Raw genomic sequence first — 23004 nt, 5'->3', positions numbered from 1 at the left:
GATGTTACTACCACATAATTTTAGAAAATAAAATAAATATCATCCCCCCTCAAAAGGAGCATTCTCCATGGGAGAGGACCCAAATGCTTTCCATAAAACATCAGCACCTGTCACACTTCTGTGCATGAACGACACAGTAAAAAAGCAGCATATGTAGTATCTAAACATCAGCACCTGTCACACTTCTGTGCATGAACGACACAGTAAAAAAGCAGCAATTGTTGCTGTAGTATCTGTTGAACCTTTGTTTTTCTTTTGTAAATAACAATCAAGTAAGATTTTTCCTGGAAAATTTTGCTTGAATAAACTACACCAGAAACACAAACCAAATCAGTGTCATTTGATCACCAGTATCTACAGAAAACATCGTATTTCCTTCTAGAGCAAAGTTTGGCCAGTAAAAGGTTTATTTAGTGGGCAGAATTAATGAAAACAATTTTGAGCAGTAAAGAAATCCCAGCTTAAAAAATAAGCAAACCAAGACCAACTGTCCAGCTGCTGGATACTTTATTCTTTTTTTACTTCATACACCTGAGCTCTGAAGGCTTGTACAAAATATAAAATAAAACCTCAGTATGGTTTTACTGATCTTAAAACTGCAGCCTTGTATTTTTTCATCATTTACTGTAAATATAAAGACAATTATGAAAACTGCCAGTATATCTACTGAAAGCACCTAACCTTTTGGATATTATGTCATTATTGTTGCCATGAGAGTTGGCTTAAATGATTCAATTTTCTGAAGAAATGCCAATTTTATTACAACTCTTGCAGCAGAAATGTGTCCCGTTTCAGGGAGAAACTCACTGAGAAGTGAACCTCCATTCAAACCTAATCTAGAAAAAAACCCCACTTTCAGCTCTACTGAAGAGAAGAAGAACCTGCCTTTTCCTCCCCACAGCTAATAGGAATGCATCAAAGAAAAGGCCACAGAGAGAAACAGGAGGAATTATAAAAATACATTTTCAAACTTCCCATACTAGCAAAATTCGAAATGAAATACACAATGCAACTCCAGTGGTGACATGGAGTGCAGCAATATGAAGAGATGAACATTTGGGTGGAATGTAGGCACCAAATCCTTCTGCAGAGGAATGAAGTCCAGTGGCACATAAAAGCTGTGTGAATGTACTATGGCTTGCTGAATCAGGTCCTGTGAGAAGCTGAGCAGCTTTTGCAAGATGCTGCCTGAGGGCACCCTGCACCGAGGGGTGGAAATCATGAAGCCCTCAGCCAGCATCGTGCAGATTTAGGTCCCTAATGTTATATAAAACATATTTGCTCCCCATTAAGTGACCTGAGAGCTTACTTTGGCTTAGTTTTTTTCCCCAAGCATTTGTTTTTAAGTTAATTAAGTACTTAAAAATAACAGTCTCTCACTTTCCAGAGACTCCACATAAACACTAATCTGTCTTCATCTAAAGGCCAGATTTTCTGCAAGGGCAAATCAATACCGTTTCACTGATTCAGGATCTGGCCTTAAAAGTCTATCAAGTGCATTAAACCCAGCACAGTATGACATGTGCCTTGGCAGTAGGACAGTTCTCTGGATTAATATTTGAGGGAAATATGGCAATTTAAAAAATAAATCCGTTTTGAAGTGCTGCCATTTCTTTAACTGGTGCTGACCACCACAGTTTCTCCCCCGGAGAACTGCACAGCCACGGCCGGGGTTTCGCCGTCGTTCTCCTCCAGTTTTAGCGCCGCGTTGTCCAGGCCGGAGCTGCTGGGCTGCGGCAGGGCCGCGGGTTCTGCCGTGTGCGTGGGAGTGGAGCAGTACAAGGTGAAGCCCACCATGATGATAGCAAAGGACACGATGTAAAGACCTGAAAACTGGCAGAGAAGAAAAAGAAATGCATTAAGTCTCGCCTGATGTAAGAACATGCCAACGATGCCTTGTTTCAAGAACTGAAAGCTACCCTTCCTTGTAAAAATTTTTTTAATGAGAATTATCACTATGAGCTGGATTCAGGTCTGAAAACCAGAATTCAACAGCTCTGTTTACTTAAAAACTTGGGCCACTGGCTGATTTTCTCTGCACCTCGACTGTTGGACAGGGAGTTTCCTTGGGTCTACATACAAGAATCTTAACAGAGAGAACAAATGGGTGTAAACACAGTCATACTGAATGAAAGTTGTTTACTCACATGAATACCGGAACACTCTACCCCTAAGAGAACTTTGATCCAGCACATGCAAGTATTTCAGGTTCTGGCAAGAGCTGAATCTCTATGCTATTGTAAGCCACCAGAGCAGCTAGTTCTCTGCACAGATCTCCAACCATCTGCAGGGCCAGATGAGTGTTATTGCTGGATCAAAACCAGTTTGCTCTCTACACCCAACAGGTCCTTGAGGGGACAGAGGCTGGGGCTCCTTTTACAAAATTGGCATTTGCAAGCTGTGAAGAGTGGTGAGAGCTACAGAGTATAAATTGCAGAGGTACATCAGGCACTCTATTGTTCACTTGCCTGTTAAAATTCCAGTAATTGCCAAGATTCATCCTTGACAGAAAGACAAATACTTCATAACACCAGATTCAATAATACCAAGTGTTGAAGTTATCCACAGACAGGAACACTTTTCAGCAGCTTTATTAAAATCCTCCATACTCCCTTTGTCAAACCATGCTAATTAAATACGAGGAGGAAAGACCAGCATATCCAAACACCTCTGTCAATATCCTCTAACTTCCTTAGCTTCCTTAGACATACTTGAAAAATATGTTCTAGTTTATCAGGATGAAATGAATGGTAGGACCTAGGCAGTGGACTCTCTTCCAAAAAAGACTGAGGCATCTACAACTTAGGCACTGCAATTCCTAGCTGGCAGTCACTTGGCTTGGAAACTCTTGGATGGCAACACACAAAAGGAAAAGCAGACTGAAACACAGTGGCCTTGTGTTAAGTGCCCTCTCTCCTCACCTTGTTGGCTGTTTGCCTGGAGGAGTTTGGACTCAAGCGCTCTCCCACACAGGAGGAAGCGTCAAGCTCTGAGATATCCAAACACAGGTAGCAGGATCACCCATGGTCACACCTCCCACTGACCTCTTCCCAGCAAACGGGCAGAGCCTGAGGCTGTATCCAACCACCTGCACAAATTCTCCAGCCTAAGGCCCAGAGTGAGCATGTCCCTGTGTGCAAGGACCCGTGGAACAGTGACAGGAACTGCAGACCCCTCACAGCACAGTGGATACAAGGCTGGAAGTGTCTCTGATCCTGATGAGTCAGTTCCTCCAGGAGTGGATACAGTCACCAAGGCAGGGTGCCAAAGCCGTTGCAGTGTACCTGTGACTCAAGGCCTGTCTGTATTTCTGCATTTATTGACACAGGTGTACATTACCCATGCTGCTCTATCAGACCTACACTCTTTTTTTTTTTTTTCCTTTCAAGGAGAACTTAGTGTTTTTTTCCTGGTTTGTGTTGTTTTTTTATTTCAAATATTGCAACAACTTTATTGCTTCAGTCACTGATTTCAGTCATACATTGTGCAACTGATATCCTCATTCCCACTGCTGAGCCTAGAGAGTACTTTAAATGTTACTGGAGGACTGTATCTCCATCTAGTGTCTGTTTGTGCAGTATACTCCCTTCTGCAGCGTTTTATACAACTAATGCATGAAAAGATCTTTCTCAAGATCTCTTGAGGGATTACAGGTATCTATATAATGAGTTCATTAGGAAGCACAGCAAGGATTCATTATGGAGTAAAAGGAAAAAAAAAAAAAGAGTTCAAAGCAAGCATGAAAAATTCACTTTTCACTTGAAAAAGACACGGCTGGGGTTAAAAACTTAAGTGCATTAACAAAACATTGTGCACAAATCAAAACTTTATCAATTCCTGGGCCTGATCTCTGCTGCAGCCTCTGACTGTGCTTCTTTTGTTTCTTTGTTTCACAGCAGGCTCAGACCATGGCAATTCAGAGCTCTCCATGGCTCTCTCCACTCTACAGCCCAGCCAAACCTCCAGCAGCTTGTTGTGAAGTATCATCTGATAATGGGGAATACAGAGCAATTCCCTGTATTTTTTGCTTGCAGATTTCTGTATCCAGAGTGCTTTTAATTCTAGCATACATCCTACCTGATTTCTTTGCCCCATAGATAAAGAAACTATGTGGTTAACTTGGCAATAAGATTTTCTACTGCTAAGAGCCATGTTAAAATTAGGCTCTCTCAGTTCATGGTTATCTCAGATAACAGATGAGATAATAACTTACCTCAAATCCTCTGATTATTAAAGATGTGGCATTATTCTTGCTCCCCTTTTTTCTACTTCATTGTTTCTAACCTCGGATGCAAGTTCCTATTTCAATAAATATCTGAAGTTCTCTAAACACAATCCCAAAGTCTTCACCTGTTCATTTTTCCCTTTGGTACCAGAATACCTCACTGTTAGAAATTATGAGATGGTCTGCTCCCAGAAAAACCTCTTCCCAAAATAAGCTACAAACCTGAAAAATAAAAATTTAATATATCCCTTCCAAAGCTCTTCTTCCTCTTCACTATAATGAATATAAATTTATAATCACTTCTTGAGTTAAGCTATCTGGGTGCCAAAATCCACATTTGGAAGTGACTCAGAAAGGATTTAGTTGTTAGACCATTAGTATGGTTTGTTTCCTGCATTCATTTGTAATGGATGCTTTGTAGTTTGGAGCAAAGTCTGGAACCCAAAACAGGGAGGAAAGCTGAACTAAGAGATTCCTGAAAAGGAAAATCTAGCTGCTGTCAGACCCTACCATTACCAGACTCTGCACTGCCTTCATTTTCAGAAAACAAACCTGACCTAAAAGCCTCTGGCTGAAGAGAAAGCAACCACATGGAATAATACAAATTAAGTTCCTAAGCAAAGTTCACAAGCTTCTCACTCTCACAAGCCCTTCCAGTCACGGAGCAGCTGACTCAATTACTCCAATTACTTTAATGAACTAGGTTCTCACAAGTAATGCTGGATGGAAAGTGGAGGGTGGAATGAAATCCTTTCAGCACTGTCATTTAGTTTGAGCAGACACTGCCAAAAATATTTTAGAGCACAATAAAAGTAACTGCCTTTTGGAGAGTATACAGAATAATACATTTATCTGTATTTTTCCAGGTTCTTTAGTCTCTTCTTAGAAGCAGCCCTGAGAGAGCTTGACTCTCATCCCAAAATGTTGGTAATGAACAGATTAAACTTCTGAAAGAAAGTATTATTTGCTGAAAATCACACCAGTTCTCTTTCAGACACCAAAAGCCTTTCAGGACAGGGAGATTCAAACCCTCTCCTTCAACACTTGGAGTAATGAACCAGATCTAACATACAATTCCACAAAGGGCTTTCAGTGGGAACTCTATTATTGTAACACCTCAGGAAATTATTAACTATGTCTTAACATTAACTTATTCCTTCAAGTGTGAAATGGTTTGAAAATGGCTCTCTGGCTAATGGTGCAAGGCTCTGTCATTAACTAACGTGACTCCTCCTGACTGACACCTGCCAACAATGAACGACAGAAGCTGCAGAAATGTGCAGGTGCAAACAACTGCTCTGGGGCTTTTGAGAACATTGCGCTTTATTCATAATTTTGGAGTAGAAAACATAACTGAAAGAGTGTTAAAGTGGAGGAATTAATGTACTCACCTTGTAATGAAACAGGTAAAGCCCAAGGAAGAGACTGTAGAGATCTGAAGTCAGAACCCCCAGGTTGACGGTGGTTGCGCTGGTAACTTTAATCACAACTGGCATGAAGTTGTACAGCCCAAACATGCACAGGGCAAAGGCTATGAACAGTAGTGCTGCAAAACAAGGTGACACGTTACTCCTCAAGCACATGATTTCATAGAGCACTGATATTCTTCAGATGAATTTAAACTATCCATTTTTATCTCCTAAAAGATATGGGGATGCACATGTAAGAGAAGCATGAAAGATTGCCTTGTATTGCAAGAATTACTGTAGCTACACAAGAAAGTATAGAAGACATACACAAGAAAGCTCTTGTTCATTCCTACATAAGACCTAAGTGAAGAAATTTAGAGCAACACTTCTTGATAACATTTAGTTCTGTACAGGTCAAAATGTGTCAATTTTTCCTGTACTTCATTTAGGAAGAACAACAGAAGAATGGTCTTGTGATATTTCAGCAACAAACCTGTCAGTAATTAAACAGGTTTCATTTTTTACTTATTTCAATTTATTTTGAAAAATTATTTCAATTTATATGTAAAATGCAAAACCTGTTTTAATGTTCAATCCTGCAGACCCTCTCTCTTTGCTGAGCTGCAAAGTTTGAAGAAAATAAACTTGTGAAATACAGTATTAATGCTGCTTGCTATTCAGAGAAAGAAAAGCCCCACTATTCAAAGTCTAAATGATTATAATTTTCCAGTGTTCTTTAACATGCACATTATTTTGTCATACACATACCAATTTTCCAGTTCCACTGAATTTTCATTATCTCCTTATGTTCCACAATGGCTCTAGAGTTAGAGAAAAGATATAATATAGTAAAAAAGGAAAAAAACATACTAAAATAGAGAATTTAATTAACAAATATATAAGAAACTTTTCATCTATAAGCCATTTTTTTGTTTCAAATTTTACTGAATGAGACTAGCTCAAACATCTAACAAGCATGAAAAAAGACATAAAAATTAAAGTGCCTGAAAGTCAAGAGCACTGTTTTTCAATTCTTATGCCTTCTTCACAGGCATTTTAATCCTTCAGCAATTCAGTTTTATTCGATATACCATTTGCGGAAATTATTAACTATAATGATGAAAAATGAGGACTATATAATTCATTAGACAGACTTAAGTGCAACTGGGCTGTTACTCAAATGTGGTTATTTGTAAGAGTATACATGACTTCATTTTAAACTTGAGCTTATCAGGGAAGATCTCCTGCTAACAATTATCTCCTAATCTTTTCCACTGAGAAAATTCTTTAAGAAATACAGTCCTGCGAACAGTCCTCAGCATACTGAGTGTCCTCACAAACATCAACAAAATAAAAAATCCAGCCAAGTATTCTATGTGTTCAACTGCAGGAGTTCACCTTTAGAACTGCTGAAATAGTAGTAGTGCAAACAAAAAGGATATAAAACAGATGCTGATCAGCAACAAAAATCAATTCAAGTGGAAGGACTCCCATATAGGCCACATACAGATGCAACAAAGAATTTAACAACATCATTTCAGGGTATACAAGCAATCATCTGTAGTATATTCTTAATTAGTTTTAAAATAAATATTAGATCCTTACAGCTGTAGACCGCTGATAATAGTCCCAAACAAGCCCACCATTCCTAGAAACTCCACTCTGCTCAGATTTTTCACAATGTATTCCTCACCCACATTAGAAATGGCATACAAAGAAGCAGCAAGAAGCACTAAGACATCTCCAATCACCACGTCACTACCTGTACAGAAATATTAATCCACAATAAGGGTAATGCCACAAATACTTTTTAACTTTCCTTAAAAAAGCAAGCAAATTTATCTTGAACATCTCTATCTTCCTAGCTCATTCCAGGGGAAGGGGGAAGGAAACCCTTCCTGTGTGTGCAGAGTGTCTGAGCACAGACTCTGCTGCCTGCTCACCTCACCCTGCACAGTGTGGAGTCAGCTAAACCCAGCACTTACATCTCATCCCAGCCAAGACCCTGCTGTATCCTCTGGTCCAATCCTACTTCTGCTGACCTCGGGCACTGTAGGGAATTGAGCAATCCCAGTTAGAGATGCTCTCTGCATTTCGAGAATATTGTCCCCACTTTTGCAGTAAGGCCTGATTCAAGGCTTGCTAAAATCAGCCTATTGATTTTGGAGGGAGCTGGACTCAGCTTCAGGTTTAGAACATGCCCTAAGTGGGCACTGCAGAGGGATGGTACCGTGTGTCCTGCTGCAATGTATTTATACTGCAAATGGGATTCCCTTGCTACCATCACCCATCATTAAATGTCTCTGTGCATCAGCTAAATAGCAAGAGGATCACTGCTGCTTTGATTCTTCCATTGGTTTAAAATTTCCTTCCCTAAGCAATCACTAAGAAAATATGTCGAAAATATGAGGGTAAGCAGCAGTAAGGATACCCAAGTCAGCAAATGAAGCACAAATTCCTAATGTCTCAGGGGAATATTCTTCTCCCTCCAAGATACTTGTACCACATAGCAGTAAAGATGAACTTCAGTTTGTCTTATGTCTTACTACAGTAAGGCCCCAAAATAACAGCACATGTTCTTATCTCTATGCTGCCTGATGAAGGCAGTGCCCTGAAATTTACCTTCTCTCGTAGTCTTTGGCTCTGAAAATTCAAACTCTTATTCAAAATAAGATTGCTGTGATAGAGGTTGATTTAGGCATCTGACATAGAGAAGACAAGGCCTGCCCTTATCTTCACCCTGCTGGCTCCTGGGCCCAGAGCCCAGCCTCCCTCACAAAGGTCCCTGGAATCCCTCACAGGAATCCTGGAATCCTACCCCACCTCCTCTTGCACTCCTGTAGTAAGACCCTGCTTTCTAGGCTGTGACCTGGGGGACACATGGACCATTTCTGCTGGGTCTGCCAGACAGAACTCTGAGAAGTCAGCTGCTGTGAGCAACTTTTTATGCGCTACTACTTGTACCCAGAGAAAATTGTAAATCAGGAAAGTCTGGCTGCCACAGGTTGATACTGTATAAACAAGATAAAGTTTGCAGGCAGAGGCCACTTCTTCTATTAAACCATCTCACATGACGGACAAAGTGAACAAGCTTTCAGGAATGAGACTTTTCATCACATTGTCTAATGAACAGCAGCAAAATTTAAACTTAACACAAGCAGGTCTTTTTTAAGGTGGTACAAATTTCCAAACACACAAACAAATTCCACAGCTCCCCATAAAATCAACATCTCCTCTTCCCAGACAAGAAATAAGAATATCAACGTGTTCTCTTTTAAAACAGAACTGTATCTGCTACTATTTCTACTTTACAAGTTCCTGTCCACAGCAGGAACTGTCTCTTTGCACTTCCCCGCCCCCGACAATAAAGGACTCCTTACCTTCACCTTCCTCCCTCCCTGACAAAATGTCTGCACCCACCATTATTCCAACACCCAGCAAACAGATGGCAACAGCAACAAAATGTATCAGCCTGTATCTTGCTCGGAGAAGGAACCAGGACAAAGCCATCAGCACGGGAATCCCAAAACAGTCGAGGAGCTGTGTGTACAGAAAAATTGTTCGAGTTAGAAACCCACCCCAAATCTGGACTGCAACATCCTGAAAGCAAATGCACAGGATCTTACTTCCAATCATCAGATATTAAGAAAACCTGCAAAGCAGCCCCAGCAGAAGAGAGGAATGAGACCCATATTTCACCATTAAAAGCATTTTGCAAGTGAAGGAGGAGCTGGAACAGGGGTCCACTTTCTCTTGGTAGGAAAGCATTGATTTAGAAACTCTTCTAATGATGGATCTAATCAATCTTGGCAGCTTCACAAATGAATGCTAGAATGCTGCTCTGAAACAGGATTGCTCCCTGGAGCTCCATGTACACAAAGCAAAAATATGGAACTATTGATGGCTACAAGTGAGCTAATTTTACATTAATGTGACTGTGACAAGGACCTGACCCTGCAGCTTTGGGTTTGATATTCTGACTTATCTTTATTTTTTCTGTAAAAGTTTCTAGGTATCTTTGCTTCTATGCTAGACCCACCCATAGAATAACTGCTTGGATTGGAAGAGAAGTGCTTGGATTGGAAGAGATCTTAAAGTTCATCTAGTTCCAACCCTCCTGCCATGGGTAGGGACACTTTCCACTCAACCACTCCAACCTGGCCTTGGACACTTCCAAGGATCTTCTACCTATTCCCCTTTAGGAGAGGAAGCTGCAAGAGCTAGCTGTGTACTTAATACAGAAGAACATACAGTGCACCATAAGATGGGCATGCTGTTCTAAAATAATCAAATACCATCAAGACCACTGTGCTAATCATAATTGGTTTAACATTTAATTCAACAAAACAGGTTTTGTTTCTGAGTTTGTGAAAGGAAAAAAAAGGTGCATTTTCTAACCTGTCTCAGTAGAGTGCCACTGAACTACATAAGGGAACAGCCTACAGCAGAACATACAGTCAACTTCCCAAAGATTCTTGAGAAATTACTCTCAAAACTTGGTCTCTTGAAGCCCTAGCAATATATGTCCAGATCAGTAGGACTGGGCTTTAATACCTGCAATCAAGACAAGAGTCCTTAGTTCTTAATGCTTATTTCCAGATTCTGCCTGCCTCAGTGCACCACTGCAGTCAACTGCAGTGCTGTGCCATTTCCCCAAGGGCTTCAACCAAACTTGTTAACATTTTGGTAAGTCTGGTTCTACTTGTTCATAACTATACACTAAGTCTTAGAAGCATAGTGCTAAGAGCAGCTATTAAAGAGTAAATCCTAACAGTGCCTCTAATCCTTCCATCTATTTGTCTTTGCTCCTTGGATTGCCTCCAGCTTGTCCAGTTTGTAAAGTCTCTGAAGTGTAAAAGTACTTCTTCAGGCTGTATTATGAGACATTACAACTACATGAGTCCTACCATGTGATACCAAGTATTTCAATTTACACCACAGAAAATATCACACCATGACCTTCTGTCTTGTCACAGGTCTTGTTCTCTATCTTACCTTTAGTCTAGACTCGAGAAAACCTCTAACACTTCCTTCAAATTTGACCGTTTTGACTAGTATCAAACAACAAGAAATACTACAAGCTTTAGAAAGCAAAATGTTTACCCCTCTGGTGGTAGCTATACTATCAGAGGGGTAAAAATAGGCATATCTCTTCTACTGCTAAGTAAGCTTTCACCTCCCATTAACTGAGATGTTAGCAGGTAGCCTTCTGACCTCCAAGCAGTTTTTCAACCCAAACAGAAAGAGCAGAAACCCTTTAAAAAACATCTTAACTAGGATGTAAGGGAGTAGTACATAATGAGCCAGAAACTCTTTCATTAATGCAAGATGGGGAATTGATGCATCCAGACCAAGAACACCCTGGAGAACCAGAGCACCATGGTTAGAGGACTTGCAGCCAGGGCACAGAGGCACCAAATGATGGAGAACACACTCTGGTAATCTGTTCCAGGAGACAATTACCCTCAATTACAGATGAATCAGATTTCCAACTACTCGATTTTACCTTCCCTTCATCTAGTACATTACAGAGCTCTTCTGTACAGGATCAAGATCAAAGAGGTGCAAAGCAGATGTAATATAACGATGAATTGTGTCAATGGAATCAATTAAAAAATAAAGTCTATTTATTGAGGTTTTACAACATTTACAGCAGTACTGTGGTACTGACTACTATTTCCAGTAGAGCCTCTCCAAACTCTCATTCAATTCTAGCGTGTATTTTTAACAAGGGTGGGGGTAAACCAGATAACCTGATTTGATTTACAAGTGTTTTGACTCAAGCCACGTTTTGCCCACAATGTTTATAGGAGGTTTTAAAAGTAGGGTAAATGATTAAAAGATGTTTTAATATAATGGTTAATAAATTATCATAGACAGTTGGAGGCCATTGGTTTGCTTATAACTGCCAGCCCCAGACAGCTTTGTAAGCAAGAATGCTCAACAGCTCATCTTGCTCATTCCCCACAAGGCTCCATAAGGGCAGCCTCCAGCTGAGCCCCAGGGGCTCATCCCATCTTTTCTCCTATTGAGGCTAGCACTCTTCCAGCAGCTGACAATCTGTCAATAGTTGCCTGAAAAACATTTCTATCTGAATTATCTACAGAGTGAATGCTAAATGTGCCCAATAACATGTTAAAACCACCAAACCACAGCTACACTGCTTGTTTTTTGATATAAATCACACAATTGTTAGCACAGACTATCCTGAGTTGGAAGGGACCTATCAGAATCTTTCAGTCCAACTCCTGGCCATGCACAGGACACCACAAGAGTCCCACCATGTGCCTGTTGTCCAAATGCTCCTTGAGCTCTGTCAGGCTTGGTGCTGTGACCACTTCCCTGGGGAGCCTGTTCCAGTGCCCAAACACCCTCTGGGTGAAGAACCTTTTCCTGACAGCCAACCTGAACCTCTCCCAACTCAGCTTCATGCCATAATAGGCGGTCAAACTGCAGCACAGACAAGTCCCTGCCACAGGAAAAAAGGACACTGGCTGCAAGAAGTATGCTGGCACTGCCTCAGCCACAGCCAGACAGTTCAGTTGTGGACCAAAGTCTTTGTCTGTATTTACTGAGAAATGAGAGCTGTCATCCCACTGTTATCACCCTAAAAATCTCCAAATTCTTCCTGTAAAATGCTGGTATTTGATAACTAAAGGGAAACCAGTTCTGCCTGTGTGTGCATGTGTGAGAAAATACATGGAAGTTCCTTGCTGAGCTGAAAAAAACTTATCTTTGAAGCTCCTTTCACAGTGGTGAGCTGAAGCTCCAGCCAGACAGCATTTCAACAATGATTACACTGCATTTGGGAAGGTGCCATAAACCCCTGTGTTGTTTTTATGGTCCCTGGGCATCCACTCACAGCCAGGACTGCAGACAGGCCATCAGGCTGTGAGCTCTGAACCACAGGCACTGATGTAGCTGCAAAATTGCTTGCCAAAAACAAAACGAAAATGCCTTGCATTAGAGCAAATCACAGGGTTTTGTTGTGGGATTTTTTTCCCTGTATCTCATTTCTGACAATGGAGAGAAACTGGTGACTTCAGACAATGTGCAAGAAACCTCAGGGCAAAAGGCAACTGCAAAAAAATCACAATTACTGAACTGACACAAAGTAGCATCAGTTACAAGCTTTACAAAAAGGAAAGAGGCTCAGAAAATGCTTGAGTTTTTTGGACAGGACAATCTATGATATATATCCTTTCTTAATTTCTATGAAAGAAATCATGGGAATAGATTTACTACTTCTGAGAACTTGGATCAAAGTCCTGGCAGCTGTAAACTAAAAGGTCAAACTGTCTCTCACTTACCAGCTTAACTTGATCTTGAGACTGAAACAAGTCACTCTAAAACTTTGATTTCTTAGGCATTATTTGTAAGGAGATTAAAGACCTAATGAGTCACAACACATAAGTATGAAGTGGAAATGTGACAAAATAACGCAAGAGACACAACCAGTCTTCAGCAGCGCAAAGAAAATTTACTGCAACTCTCTAATGGGAGCCCAGACTGTAGGAGTTTATTGCTTTACAGGTAATTCTCTTAAATATTAACCCCTATTACTTTGACTCTGTAAAACACTGACTCCTTTCCAACTAACAGCCAAGTCTGCATGTTACTTTCTTCTTTTTTTTTTTTAATTCAGGTAAGTGGGGCCATGACCCCAGCCACAGATCCCCAGCACTGGTAACAGCAGGCATGAACTGGCACAATATGGACACATTCCCTACTTGCTCCTGCACCATCCTCTCCCTTGTTCCCACAGCAGCTGTGAAGTAACACAGTGAGTTAACTTGGGCATGACACAGCTCACTAACAGTACAGCCAAAGGCAGGGTTTACTCCCACTTTGCTCAGTGCTCTGGGCTAGTTTGTTCAAGGAAACTGGCCCTGCAAGCTCAGGAGACTGCAGCTGGATGCAGGAGAAAAGCACTGACTCTTCCAGAAGCTTTTGTCTATGCAGTGTGACAACTAGTTTGTTCAAGGAAACTGGCCCTGCAAGCTCAGGAGACTGCAGCTGGATGCAGGAGGAAAGCAGCTTTTGTCTGTGTAGTGTGACAGAGAAACCCCAGCTTTAGCCCTTCTGTTTATAGAGCTTTTTCAGAAAACCAGATTTATCCTAGTGCAGCAATGCAGCATCAAGCACTGCTGTTGCAGACGATGTCTACCATTACTTTATTTATGCTGACCTTCCTTCCACCTCTTCCAGAGAGGGCCCTGAACTGCAACATCCAAAAGCCACAAGGCTTGTACTCCCCTGCGTAGGCAGCAACACCAGCTGACATTCAGTGTGTCCTCACAGGGGGGGTTGCATCTCACAACACCTCCCGCAGCTTCTAGGAGTAGGCAAAAGATCCACCTCATTGTCATCAGCAAGAACCTGCACTGAGTGACTGTATCTGGTCATAAATCTTTATTTTGTGTCAGGAGAAAAAACTGAGTGGCTGTCAGCAAACTCTTAGAAGTGCTTTTATCAAATAATTAGGGTTCAACTCAAGAGCTGGCACAGCTCTACCAGCCAATCTTCTCTGCTTCCTGGAAAGGTTATTCGTGATACAGGATGCTCTTCCCTGTACTGCAGAGAGAAAAAAGATACTGGAAAGCTCTTTTCAGGCTTAAATAGCTTCCATGTCTGTCCTATGAATCTCATTTTAGAAATCAGTCCAAAACTGTAATAAAAGCAACAGTTCAAAAAGAGAGATTGGTCCTTACCTGCACACTTGTGAGGGTTGTATATTGGTAGGCTTTTACAATCGTGTAATTGGCTTCAACATCAGCCAGTCCCAAAATAATATACTTCCACCATCTCTGTTTCAAAATCTGCCAGAGATTGTCATTGCCTGTTTAGAAGAAAGCAGAAATCAATATGTGTTTCTTTCCAACTAAACGTTGCATGGGAATTTTGCTTTTTAGAAGCATAAATAATACCAAGACTGACTTTGCCTGCCCCTGCTGAAGATACAGTAATAGAAAACACAGCCTGGGAGGGGACCATGCAAATGGTGAAAAGTACAGAAATTCTTCCACATGAAGCAAAACACAGCAAGACTGGAGTTGTCTAAAGACTAAATTAATAAGAATAGGAGGAATACTAAATAGCCTCTGGTAACAAAGCATGTTAAAACAAAGCTTATTTTTCCTAATATAACATATGACTTCAAACCAAAGAGCACAAAACTCTAAACAGATATGACATTATATCAAATTAAATGCACGTTTAACCCTGTGAAATTAATTTCCATGTGTTGCTATAAAGCAGGAACTTTAAAAACTAGTAAGAGTATTGAGGTCTTTATTTTCAAATTCTGAAAGGAAAATGTAGAAAGAAAAAAAAAAGATGAATGAGAATCTCCCATCCTGTATTTCACATACCAGTTCTAAATACCAGCATTGTTGTATAAACTAGAAGCAGCAAAAAATAGTTGATGAAACTTTGCAACATTGGAGTATTCACTTGGTATTTGTCTGCCAGGTACTGGCTTGTAACAGCAGTCCCACAGATAAACAAGGAGAGCACCTGGCCCAGAATTACAGTTTTCAAAATACGCCTGTGAACATAAAAGACAAAACAGCAAGGTTAGAATTAAACATTCAAATTTCTGAAAAAATATTTTCTAGTTTTACTCGAAAAATGACTTTTTTTTAGACTGACACTTTTATTTTTTTATTCTCCCTACCAATATTGTCCTGTTACCTACAGGTCAGCAGGGTTTTGTGTACACAGAAGGTCTAGCCTGACCTCAGGACAGCTCAAACCACCAGCCATGGAGACTGCAGTTATTTGAAAGGATCTTCAAACAAGTCACCTGGGCAGGCTCTACCCAATAGCAGTTTCTACTCTTATTAAGCAAGTTTTGAGTTAAATCCTTTGTCCTCCACTGAATTCCATCCTGACTGATCAACAAAGATCTACAACATGGAGATAAAACACAACTACCTTCAAGCTCATCTGAGACCTGAGTTCTAGTCAGCTGAGACCTTAAGATGAGCAGTGGTAAAGGAACACAAAAGTATTAATGATAAAACCAAGTAACAGCTCAGTTTGGAAGACTCTTGAAAGATCATCTGGTCCAACCCTTCCTGGGAAAGGGAAGTCTCTCAAGGAGACTATTCAGTGCCCAGTCCAGTTGCATCTTGCAAACCTCCAGTGATGAGGACTCCACAACATCCCTGTGGAGGTCGTTCCAGTGATTGCTTGTTCTCACCATAAAATAAATCTTTCTTACAATAAGAATTATTATAATTAACACTTATTATGGATTTTTCCAGTTCTATTGCATCATGTTCTGCTGCAACTGAGGATGGAGTTAAGAATGCATTTTGCATTTTGGGAAAAATCACGTTTGCATTTACAGCTCTTCTTAAGCCCCACCCACAGCCAGCAGGGACAAAAAAAGGAAAAAAAAAAAAGCTCATGCTCTTTTAGTAGCAGTTCTTCACTTAATGTAAGATGAACTATTCCAGATGCTCCTAGACAAACAGGGGCATGTAACTCCATGGGGTTTTTTTGGCTTGCTCTTTCTTCTGCCAGTGGAGCTATGCTAATTTGTACCATCCCAAGTCTCTGCACATGCACAATACACAGTGACAGGAGCTCAGCCCTGTGTTGTTGTACAGGTCTGCTAAGTTCACTATTTAATCTGTTTACTCTGAAGACCACTGATGACAATTTAACTGGCTGCACAATTGATTAATTTGTTTCCACTCAAATTAATCAAGCAAGGGAAGAAAGGACCTCATTAGGATTCTGCACCTACCCTGTGCCCACACCTCCCCACGCTGACTTCTGGCAGGACACCCATGTGTCAGGCACACCACCTGAGAGTATCACTGGCTGTCTCCCCAAGGTGGGTGACCCCAACACAGTAAGCACCAGCTCACCCTGCTGTGCTGTGCAGTGCAATCCAGCTGCCAGGCAATGAGAAGGGTGTGTCTGACAGTGCTAAACCCAACTACAATCATGCAATCAATCCTCCTTTTGGAAGGGAGGCATCTTCCTTGCACAAACTCTAATGCACCTGCATGAATCCTGTTTTCAATTCAGCCTGACACCAAGCTCTTCTGACTTTGAAAATGCTGCTGGGCACATTTTTCTCTCCAAGTTCATTCTGATGAGACAGCAAATGTCTACAAAGTCCAGCCACACTGTACTTCCAAGAGATTTGAATCCCATGCTTTACTACAGCTTGCCTTGCCAATCCCAGGAATAGTGCACATTCACACTCTAAGTATTATATACCATGTGACAATCTTGTAAGGTACTGATCAGTCTTCTACAATATATATTTACTAGTGTGTGAAAGAAAAACATTCTGATTTCTAAACAGATTTCTACAATACATATGGTGGGGGGTGGTGGGTGGTTTTCATTAAAAACAGCAAGAGAAAAAATTGAAGCAACCTCACTTCTGTTATATTTTAACTGATTTTTCATTTCTTTATATTCTGGTCAATGGTCTATGCTATTTAATGAACAACTCAGACACATTCTGGCTAATTATTCTGGCTGATGCAGAAATATCTTTTTATGGTCATGTAAAGAATTTAATCAGCTGCCATTAGAACCAATGTGATGCAAATTAGCTAAAATTTCAAGCAGGCATGGATGAGGATCCCAGCTTGCCCTTTGCCAGCTCTGCAAATTCTGGCTCCTTTACAGCAGGTAAAATGACAGAAGACCAACTGAAATTCAAAGGAGTATACACTGTGGTGAACAACATACAAAAATGTGTTTTCGGGCATTTAAAAAAATACACATATACTTTTTCTTATTCAAATAAAGCTTCTTGCTCCAAACTAGCAGAAAAATGTTTCTTCTTCACCATCAGCACTGGAGGAACACAGCAAGCCTTTGGCAGTTTACTGGACTAAACTCACCCTGCACTTGGACTAGCTGGGAGGAAAATGTGGAGGCAGGGATTAGACATGAGCAGAGGCATGACTGGGCAAAACTGCTGCAGTTTTACTGGAGCAAAGCCCGTGTGCTGCACAAAATGAACTGCACTCGTCAATAAGCTACCAGGAGAGGTCAAAGCTGCCTTGGCTGGCAGAAGCCCTAATCCAGACACAAACTCCCTCCGCTCACCTGCTGGTGCTGCCACAGAGAAGGGCAGAAGCACAGGCAATGCCACCCCACAAGCTTGTTTAAGGAGGCTTGTTAAACATGGACTTTTGTGTGGTAGGGCTTTAAACATTTTTGTCTAGGATATGAGATGCAAGGGGCAACTGAGCACCTTCTCTACAGCACCTTCCCTACAGCAAAGGCCTGGACTCTACATGCAGCAAACTGGATAGCGACCATGTTCCAGTGAGAGGCTAAAATGGGGAAAACCTGCTGCCATTCAAATTTGTTAACAACTGAGCTGCTCCAACTATCATTTACTGACAACAAGACAGACTCATCTGCCCTCTTGCAGTGGAGTGACTCCACTAAACTGATTCTCAGCTTTTCAAATGACCAGATTTCCCCAGTTCAAAGCACCTAAGGAGTTATCTCCTTGCATTTCTACAGAGACTGGTCCAGATCCTCCAGAACTATTTGCTGTGTGGTTACTGCCCTATTGCTATTTAGTTGATATATGTCTTGGCATTAGTACAGCATTTACTTCTACTGAAACAAAGATGTCTAACAAAACAACCAGCCTTCATCACACCTCATGCCCTTCTCTATTTTTATCTATTTTAATTCAAGGAATTTTTTTCTTGCCTGAACAGATTCAAAATGTTAACATTAAAAATCACACAGAAAGACTTTAAGTCTTTAGTGGAAAACTGCCCTCAAAAAATGTCTTCTGTGAATCCCAAATGCTCTGTACCTGGCAGCTTTCTCAGCTGTGTGTAAGGTGACAGCCTCTTGCCCTGACTGCTCCCCAATGCCAGGTGGAAGCCTCAGCAGGAAGCAGCAATGGTTTCCCCTCACACCATTTGCCAAAGCAGGAAAAATAATTTCTTCACATTGAGATGACATCACCATGCTCCTGGCACGATGCACTGGGCTCCTGGCTTAGCTTAAAAAATATGTTTGATCTTCTGTAAAACTTGAGAGCAAACTTTAAATCCTGTTTGCATTTTGCATGACAACTTCTTCTGAGAAAAATGCTTTAAAGACACAAGTTTCCATTCATTTTGTTATTGACATGAGTATCGATGACAGTGACTTTCTTATTAATAATTGATCAGATTTTGAAATATATTAATTATTAATGTTTCCATGCCAGAACTTAATCCTCTCAGCTTTTTTTTTTTTTTTTAATGCACTGGAAAAGACTAATTCACTTTGGTGTCTCAGATGATGCAAGGTAAGTGATCTGAAAATGCCTTTTGTTTCATAGTTGGGGGGCGTAGGTTATTGTTGGATTTTAATGCTTGGTAGCAAGCTACTAAGTAATTAGTCCCCCCCCCTTCAGCCACCCTAACTTAGCTAGCTGTATCTATGGCTTTGAGCAAAACTAAAGTCATTTTGGGACTTTCTAGAGCATGAAAGTTTGCCACAAATTGGTCTAAAGTGAAAACTGAGCAATGTGCAGCTCTCAACATCCCGAGAAACTCAGGCTGACTTTCCTTGGCTCCATGTGAAATGTAGAATAAAAAATACACCAAGATACTAAAATACAATTTATATAGGAGGAAGTTAAAGAAAATTTAGTAAGACCATAATTAACAATTTTACTGGCAATTAATTTAGTAAATCCTGTAATTTTAATGTGAATTTTTAAAAATACTGCTATTCAAATATTCATTTTATTTGTGCCACCAATCTAATACCAACATGGGAAAGCCTGGCAACACTGTTCATGTACAGAGTGTATTTGCACTTAGCTTTAACTACTGAATCCTTCCTAAACAGGGGAGGAAGTGACCTTTTAATTTCAATGATCTCACTTTTTCATGCTAGTGCTTAAGGCAAAATGCAGGTTCAGACCGAACCCATACCACAACATAATTAGTGATTAACCAAAGAGCAACAGAATATATTTTTAGAACTAACATCATCAGAAGTTAGTTTTTCCATGTTCTGCTTTGAAACTGACATCAATTTAACTTGCAAAAGGTAAAAACCAGAAAAGAACCAGAAATAAAAAAAAGGCAGGAGAAAAAAACTACAACAAAACCCAGAATCAGCCTAGTTTATTATATACAATTATTAAACCTTCCTATGACTCAGAAAGGCCTCAAACAACACTGAAGTGGCTGAGCCTGCTGTCACCTGGAGGGAAAAAAAAGTAAGAAAAAACATCAATTCAGTATCTCAGACAACACTTCTTAAAATTCAGTGAAAGCTATTGATTTTCTTTCAAATGCCTTCCATAGACTCACTTAGTGTAGCCTTTGGCAAAACAAACGACATAGGTGAGGTCACTGAACAACTCAACAAGTTTCCATCTTGCCTTTTGGGTCTCTCCTCACAGGCATGAGGAGTGAAAAGAGAAAAACTTATAACCAAAGGAGAAGATGAGACTTTGTCCACTGGAATAAGGCTCTTCTTGGCCAGCATACACCATCACACAGTCCAGCAGCCAGACTACAGTTCATGAGTATGAGAGGCTGGCAGAAAAGCCAGCACATCTTTGGCTGACAAATCCTATGCAATAACTATTAGTGACCAAACTTATAGCTCAGAAAAAGCCTTTTAAGCAAGGACTGTTTTCCCCTGCTAGAGGGAAAGTAAAGCTGTAAATGGATGGCCTAGAAGTCTGAGGATGCAGTCCTGCTCTCATGGAAGGCAGTGCTTTTGAAGTACCAGCTTGTCTGCACAGCTTGGCAGATATTTTTCCACAAGTTTCCCATACTTAACTAGTGCTCGTATTTCAAGAGATATAAGAGTCTCTATCCTAAGCTGATTCACGGAAGGAGGAAGTGGGGAAATAGGTCTTTCTGGACTCCACACCTCGTTTCAGTTATTTTGTTCTATTACTTTCGCTATCCCCCATGACCTGTCCTTTAAAATGATGGAGAACTACAAAACAGATAAAGTGGAGGGAAAAAACCGGAAAACAGAACAGAACAAAACAGACAGAACAGAACAAAAAAGACAAAAGCATGTGTTTACGTGTGAGAGCACAGTTCTACTTCAACAAGAGCCAAGACGTCACTCGCTAATTCCACGCTCAGCCGAAGCCGCCCTGAGCGCTCCCGCCCAGCAGCATCCGCAGGCTGCAGCTCGGCGCCGCTCCCGGAGCAGCCCCGGCACCAGAGCTCCCGCTCCCGGGGCAGCTCCCCGGGCTCCCTGTGCCGGGCCGGCAAAGGCTCCGGGCTCTGCTCAGCCCCGCGCACCGCCGGCCGTCACCCCGCGGCGGCCGCTCCGGCCCGGATTCCCGCGGCCGCTCCCGCCCGGATTCCCGCGGCCGCTCCCGGCGGCGCAGAGCGGCCTCCGCATCCCGGCCGCGCTGCCCGCCGAACGCCGGGAGCGGCGCGGACCTTCCCCTCCCTCTCCTGCCGCCTTCCCCGCTCCGGCGGCGGCCCGGAAGCCGGCGGGGGTGGGGGAGGCCGGCGCCGCGCGGTTCCACGTGGAGGCCGGGCACTCACCAGGTGCAGAGCTTGGCCCCGAGCAGCGCCAGCAGCCGGCGCGGACGGGAGGCGGCGGCCCCGGACGATGGCTCGGCCCCAGCAGCAGCAGCAGCAGCAGCAGGAGCAGCAGCGGTCGCGGGCGGCGGTGCCCCGACAGCAGCGGCCGCCTCCTCCATGGCGCGGCTGCCCCGGCCCCGCGCCCGCCGGCAGCGGGCAGGCAGCGATGGAGGGCGGGCGCTGCGAAGGCGGCACCCGGCGGAAGGAAGGGATGAGCAGCAGCACCGGGACAGCGGCACACTGCTCCCCGGAGAGCGGCCGAGCCCGGCTTTGTGCCCGCCGAGGGGCCGCCCCCGGGAGGGTCACGGCTGCTGCCGGGGCGTGGGATCGGAGCTCTCCTGATGTTGCTTGTCCCGGGCGCGCTCCGGCCCTGCGGTTTCCCAGCCGCTGAGTGTACGTGGGCAGCTTCAGCAGCGCCATCGCCGGGTTTGTGTTCCGCTCTCCCGCGGGCCCCCGGCAGCAGCCCAGCCCGGTGCCCCGGTGCGGGGCCCTGCAGGGCTGCTTTGCCCCCAGCCCCTGCGCAGGCATCGAGCAGCAGGGCTCCCGGGAGCCTGGCAGCAGCAGCAGGTTGCTGTGCAGCCAGTTCAGGCGCATCTGCCAGCTACAGGAGTACCAGTCACTGCACACCCCTCAAGTTCAACTTCTCTCAGATTTCTACGCAGCCTCGAGTCTTGTAGCGTTTCAACTCCCACTTCTTTGCTGCTGCTTTCCCATGCCTCTGGATTTTTCACATTCTGTTTGTATTCACCCACATCTCAGGGCAACTCACCTGGAGAACCTGGTGACGTTTTGTATACTTTGGTGGGTTTTTTAACAGTACTTCTAATGATGCTCTGTATGTGATGGAATTGAACCTCGAAGGTGTCTCCAGGAAGAGCAACCTTCTGCCCTCATTGGGGCAAATATTTATCACTGTTCTCGCTGAGCCGGCAGAAGGGATTTTCTGCCACAAGACATTGTTGGTCTCTACCTTCAGCTTTTCCCCCCAGAGCACCACGATCTAATATTTCTCCCCCCAACACCATAACTTTTTTTTCCAGATATGTTTTTCTCTGTCATAGTTCTCTCATTCAAATTGTGTTTATTTCTTTATGCTACTCCTCAAATTCATCCTCACAGGATTAGATTTAGAAGTCAAAGGGGCATTGCTGTGCCATTTTCAGGTTATCTTTACATTTCCATGTACCTGTCATTAATGAAGGTGAATTTTAGTGTCCCCTTTCCCCAAGGGCACAGGCTCAAATAACCACTAAGGTATTGGCTACATGGGAGAGGACCCCAAATACCCTCTGTCACTCTGCGATGGTGTAATGTTAAAGATCATTATGAAAGAAAAGCTGTATAATTACATGTTGTAAAAGCATTAATAAATATACTTCTATATTTATAACATACATACCCATTTGTTTATTATACTGAGGTTTTATGTATTTTTTCTTCACTTGTATAACAGGATAGTTTAGTGATATTTTAATTTCTAATTCCTAATCCAATAAAAATCCTGCTCTGACTCATGCAAGAAATCAGTCTGCCAAGACTAGTCTCAGTGTTATGATAGTTATGAATCTGGTCATGCTGGTCCTGATTCTTCACAACCTAAACTAACAGAAAGTTTATAAGAAACAGACTTATCAGACCCTGTGTATTTAGTCATATCTGAGTTCCACAGCTGTGGTACTCTTATCTTCACATTTAGTTCACCCTATATCTGCAATCTGCTGCCAGTTTTCCAGAGATGAGGATCATGTCTTTGGTGCTCTTTGTCTCCATTTAAGCTCAGCTCTTGGAATTCCTTGCTACAGGTAGG

General features: G+C 42.3%; 1 protein-coding gene across 2 annotated transcripts; it reads right to left on the bottom strand.

The window, feature by feature from the left end:
- Nucleotides 1–407: 407 nt before the first annotated feature.
- SLC35F2 (solute carrier family 35 member F2) lies at nt 408–22419 on the bottom strand. Of its 2 annotated transcripts, none has more exons than XM_039718734.1 (8): nt 21159–22419; nt 15006–15181; nt 14346–14473; nt 9015–9174; nt 7240–7396; nt 6403–6455; nt 5617–5771; nt 408–1833 (listed from the first exon to the last, which is right to left on the bottom strand). In XM_039718734.1, the coding sequence occupies exons 1-8, from the start codon at nt 21314–21316 to the stop codon at nt 1615–1617; spliced, it is 1206 nt and encodes a 401-aa protein (XP_039574668.1). In that variant the 5' UTR covers nt 21317–22419; the 3' UTR covers nt 408–1614. The 2 variants fall into 2 exon arrangements, with proteins under 2 accessions (XP_039574668.1, XP_039574669.1); XM_039718735.1 differs by lacking the exon at nt 21159–22419 and adding an exon at nt 18449–19180.
- Between the last annotated feature and the right edge of the window lie 585 nt (nt 22420–23004).

The sequence above is a fragment of the Passer montanus genome, unplaced genomic scaffold (assembly GCF_014805655.1).
Source record: "Passer montanus isolate IOZ18808 unplaced genomic scaffold, ASM1480565v1 scaffold4, whole genome shotgun sequence".
NCBI classification, from domain to species: domain Eukaryota; kingdom Metazoa; phylum Chordata; class Aves; order Passeriformes; family Passeridae; genus Passer; species Passer montanus.
This window is presented reverse-complemented; position numbering and strand designations above follow the sequence as displayed.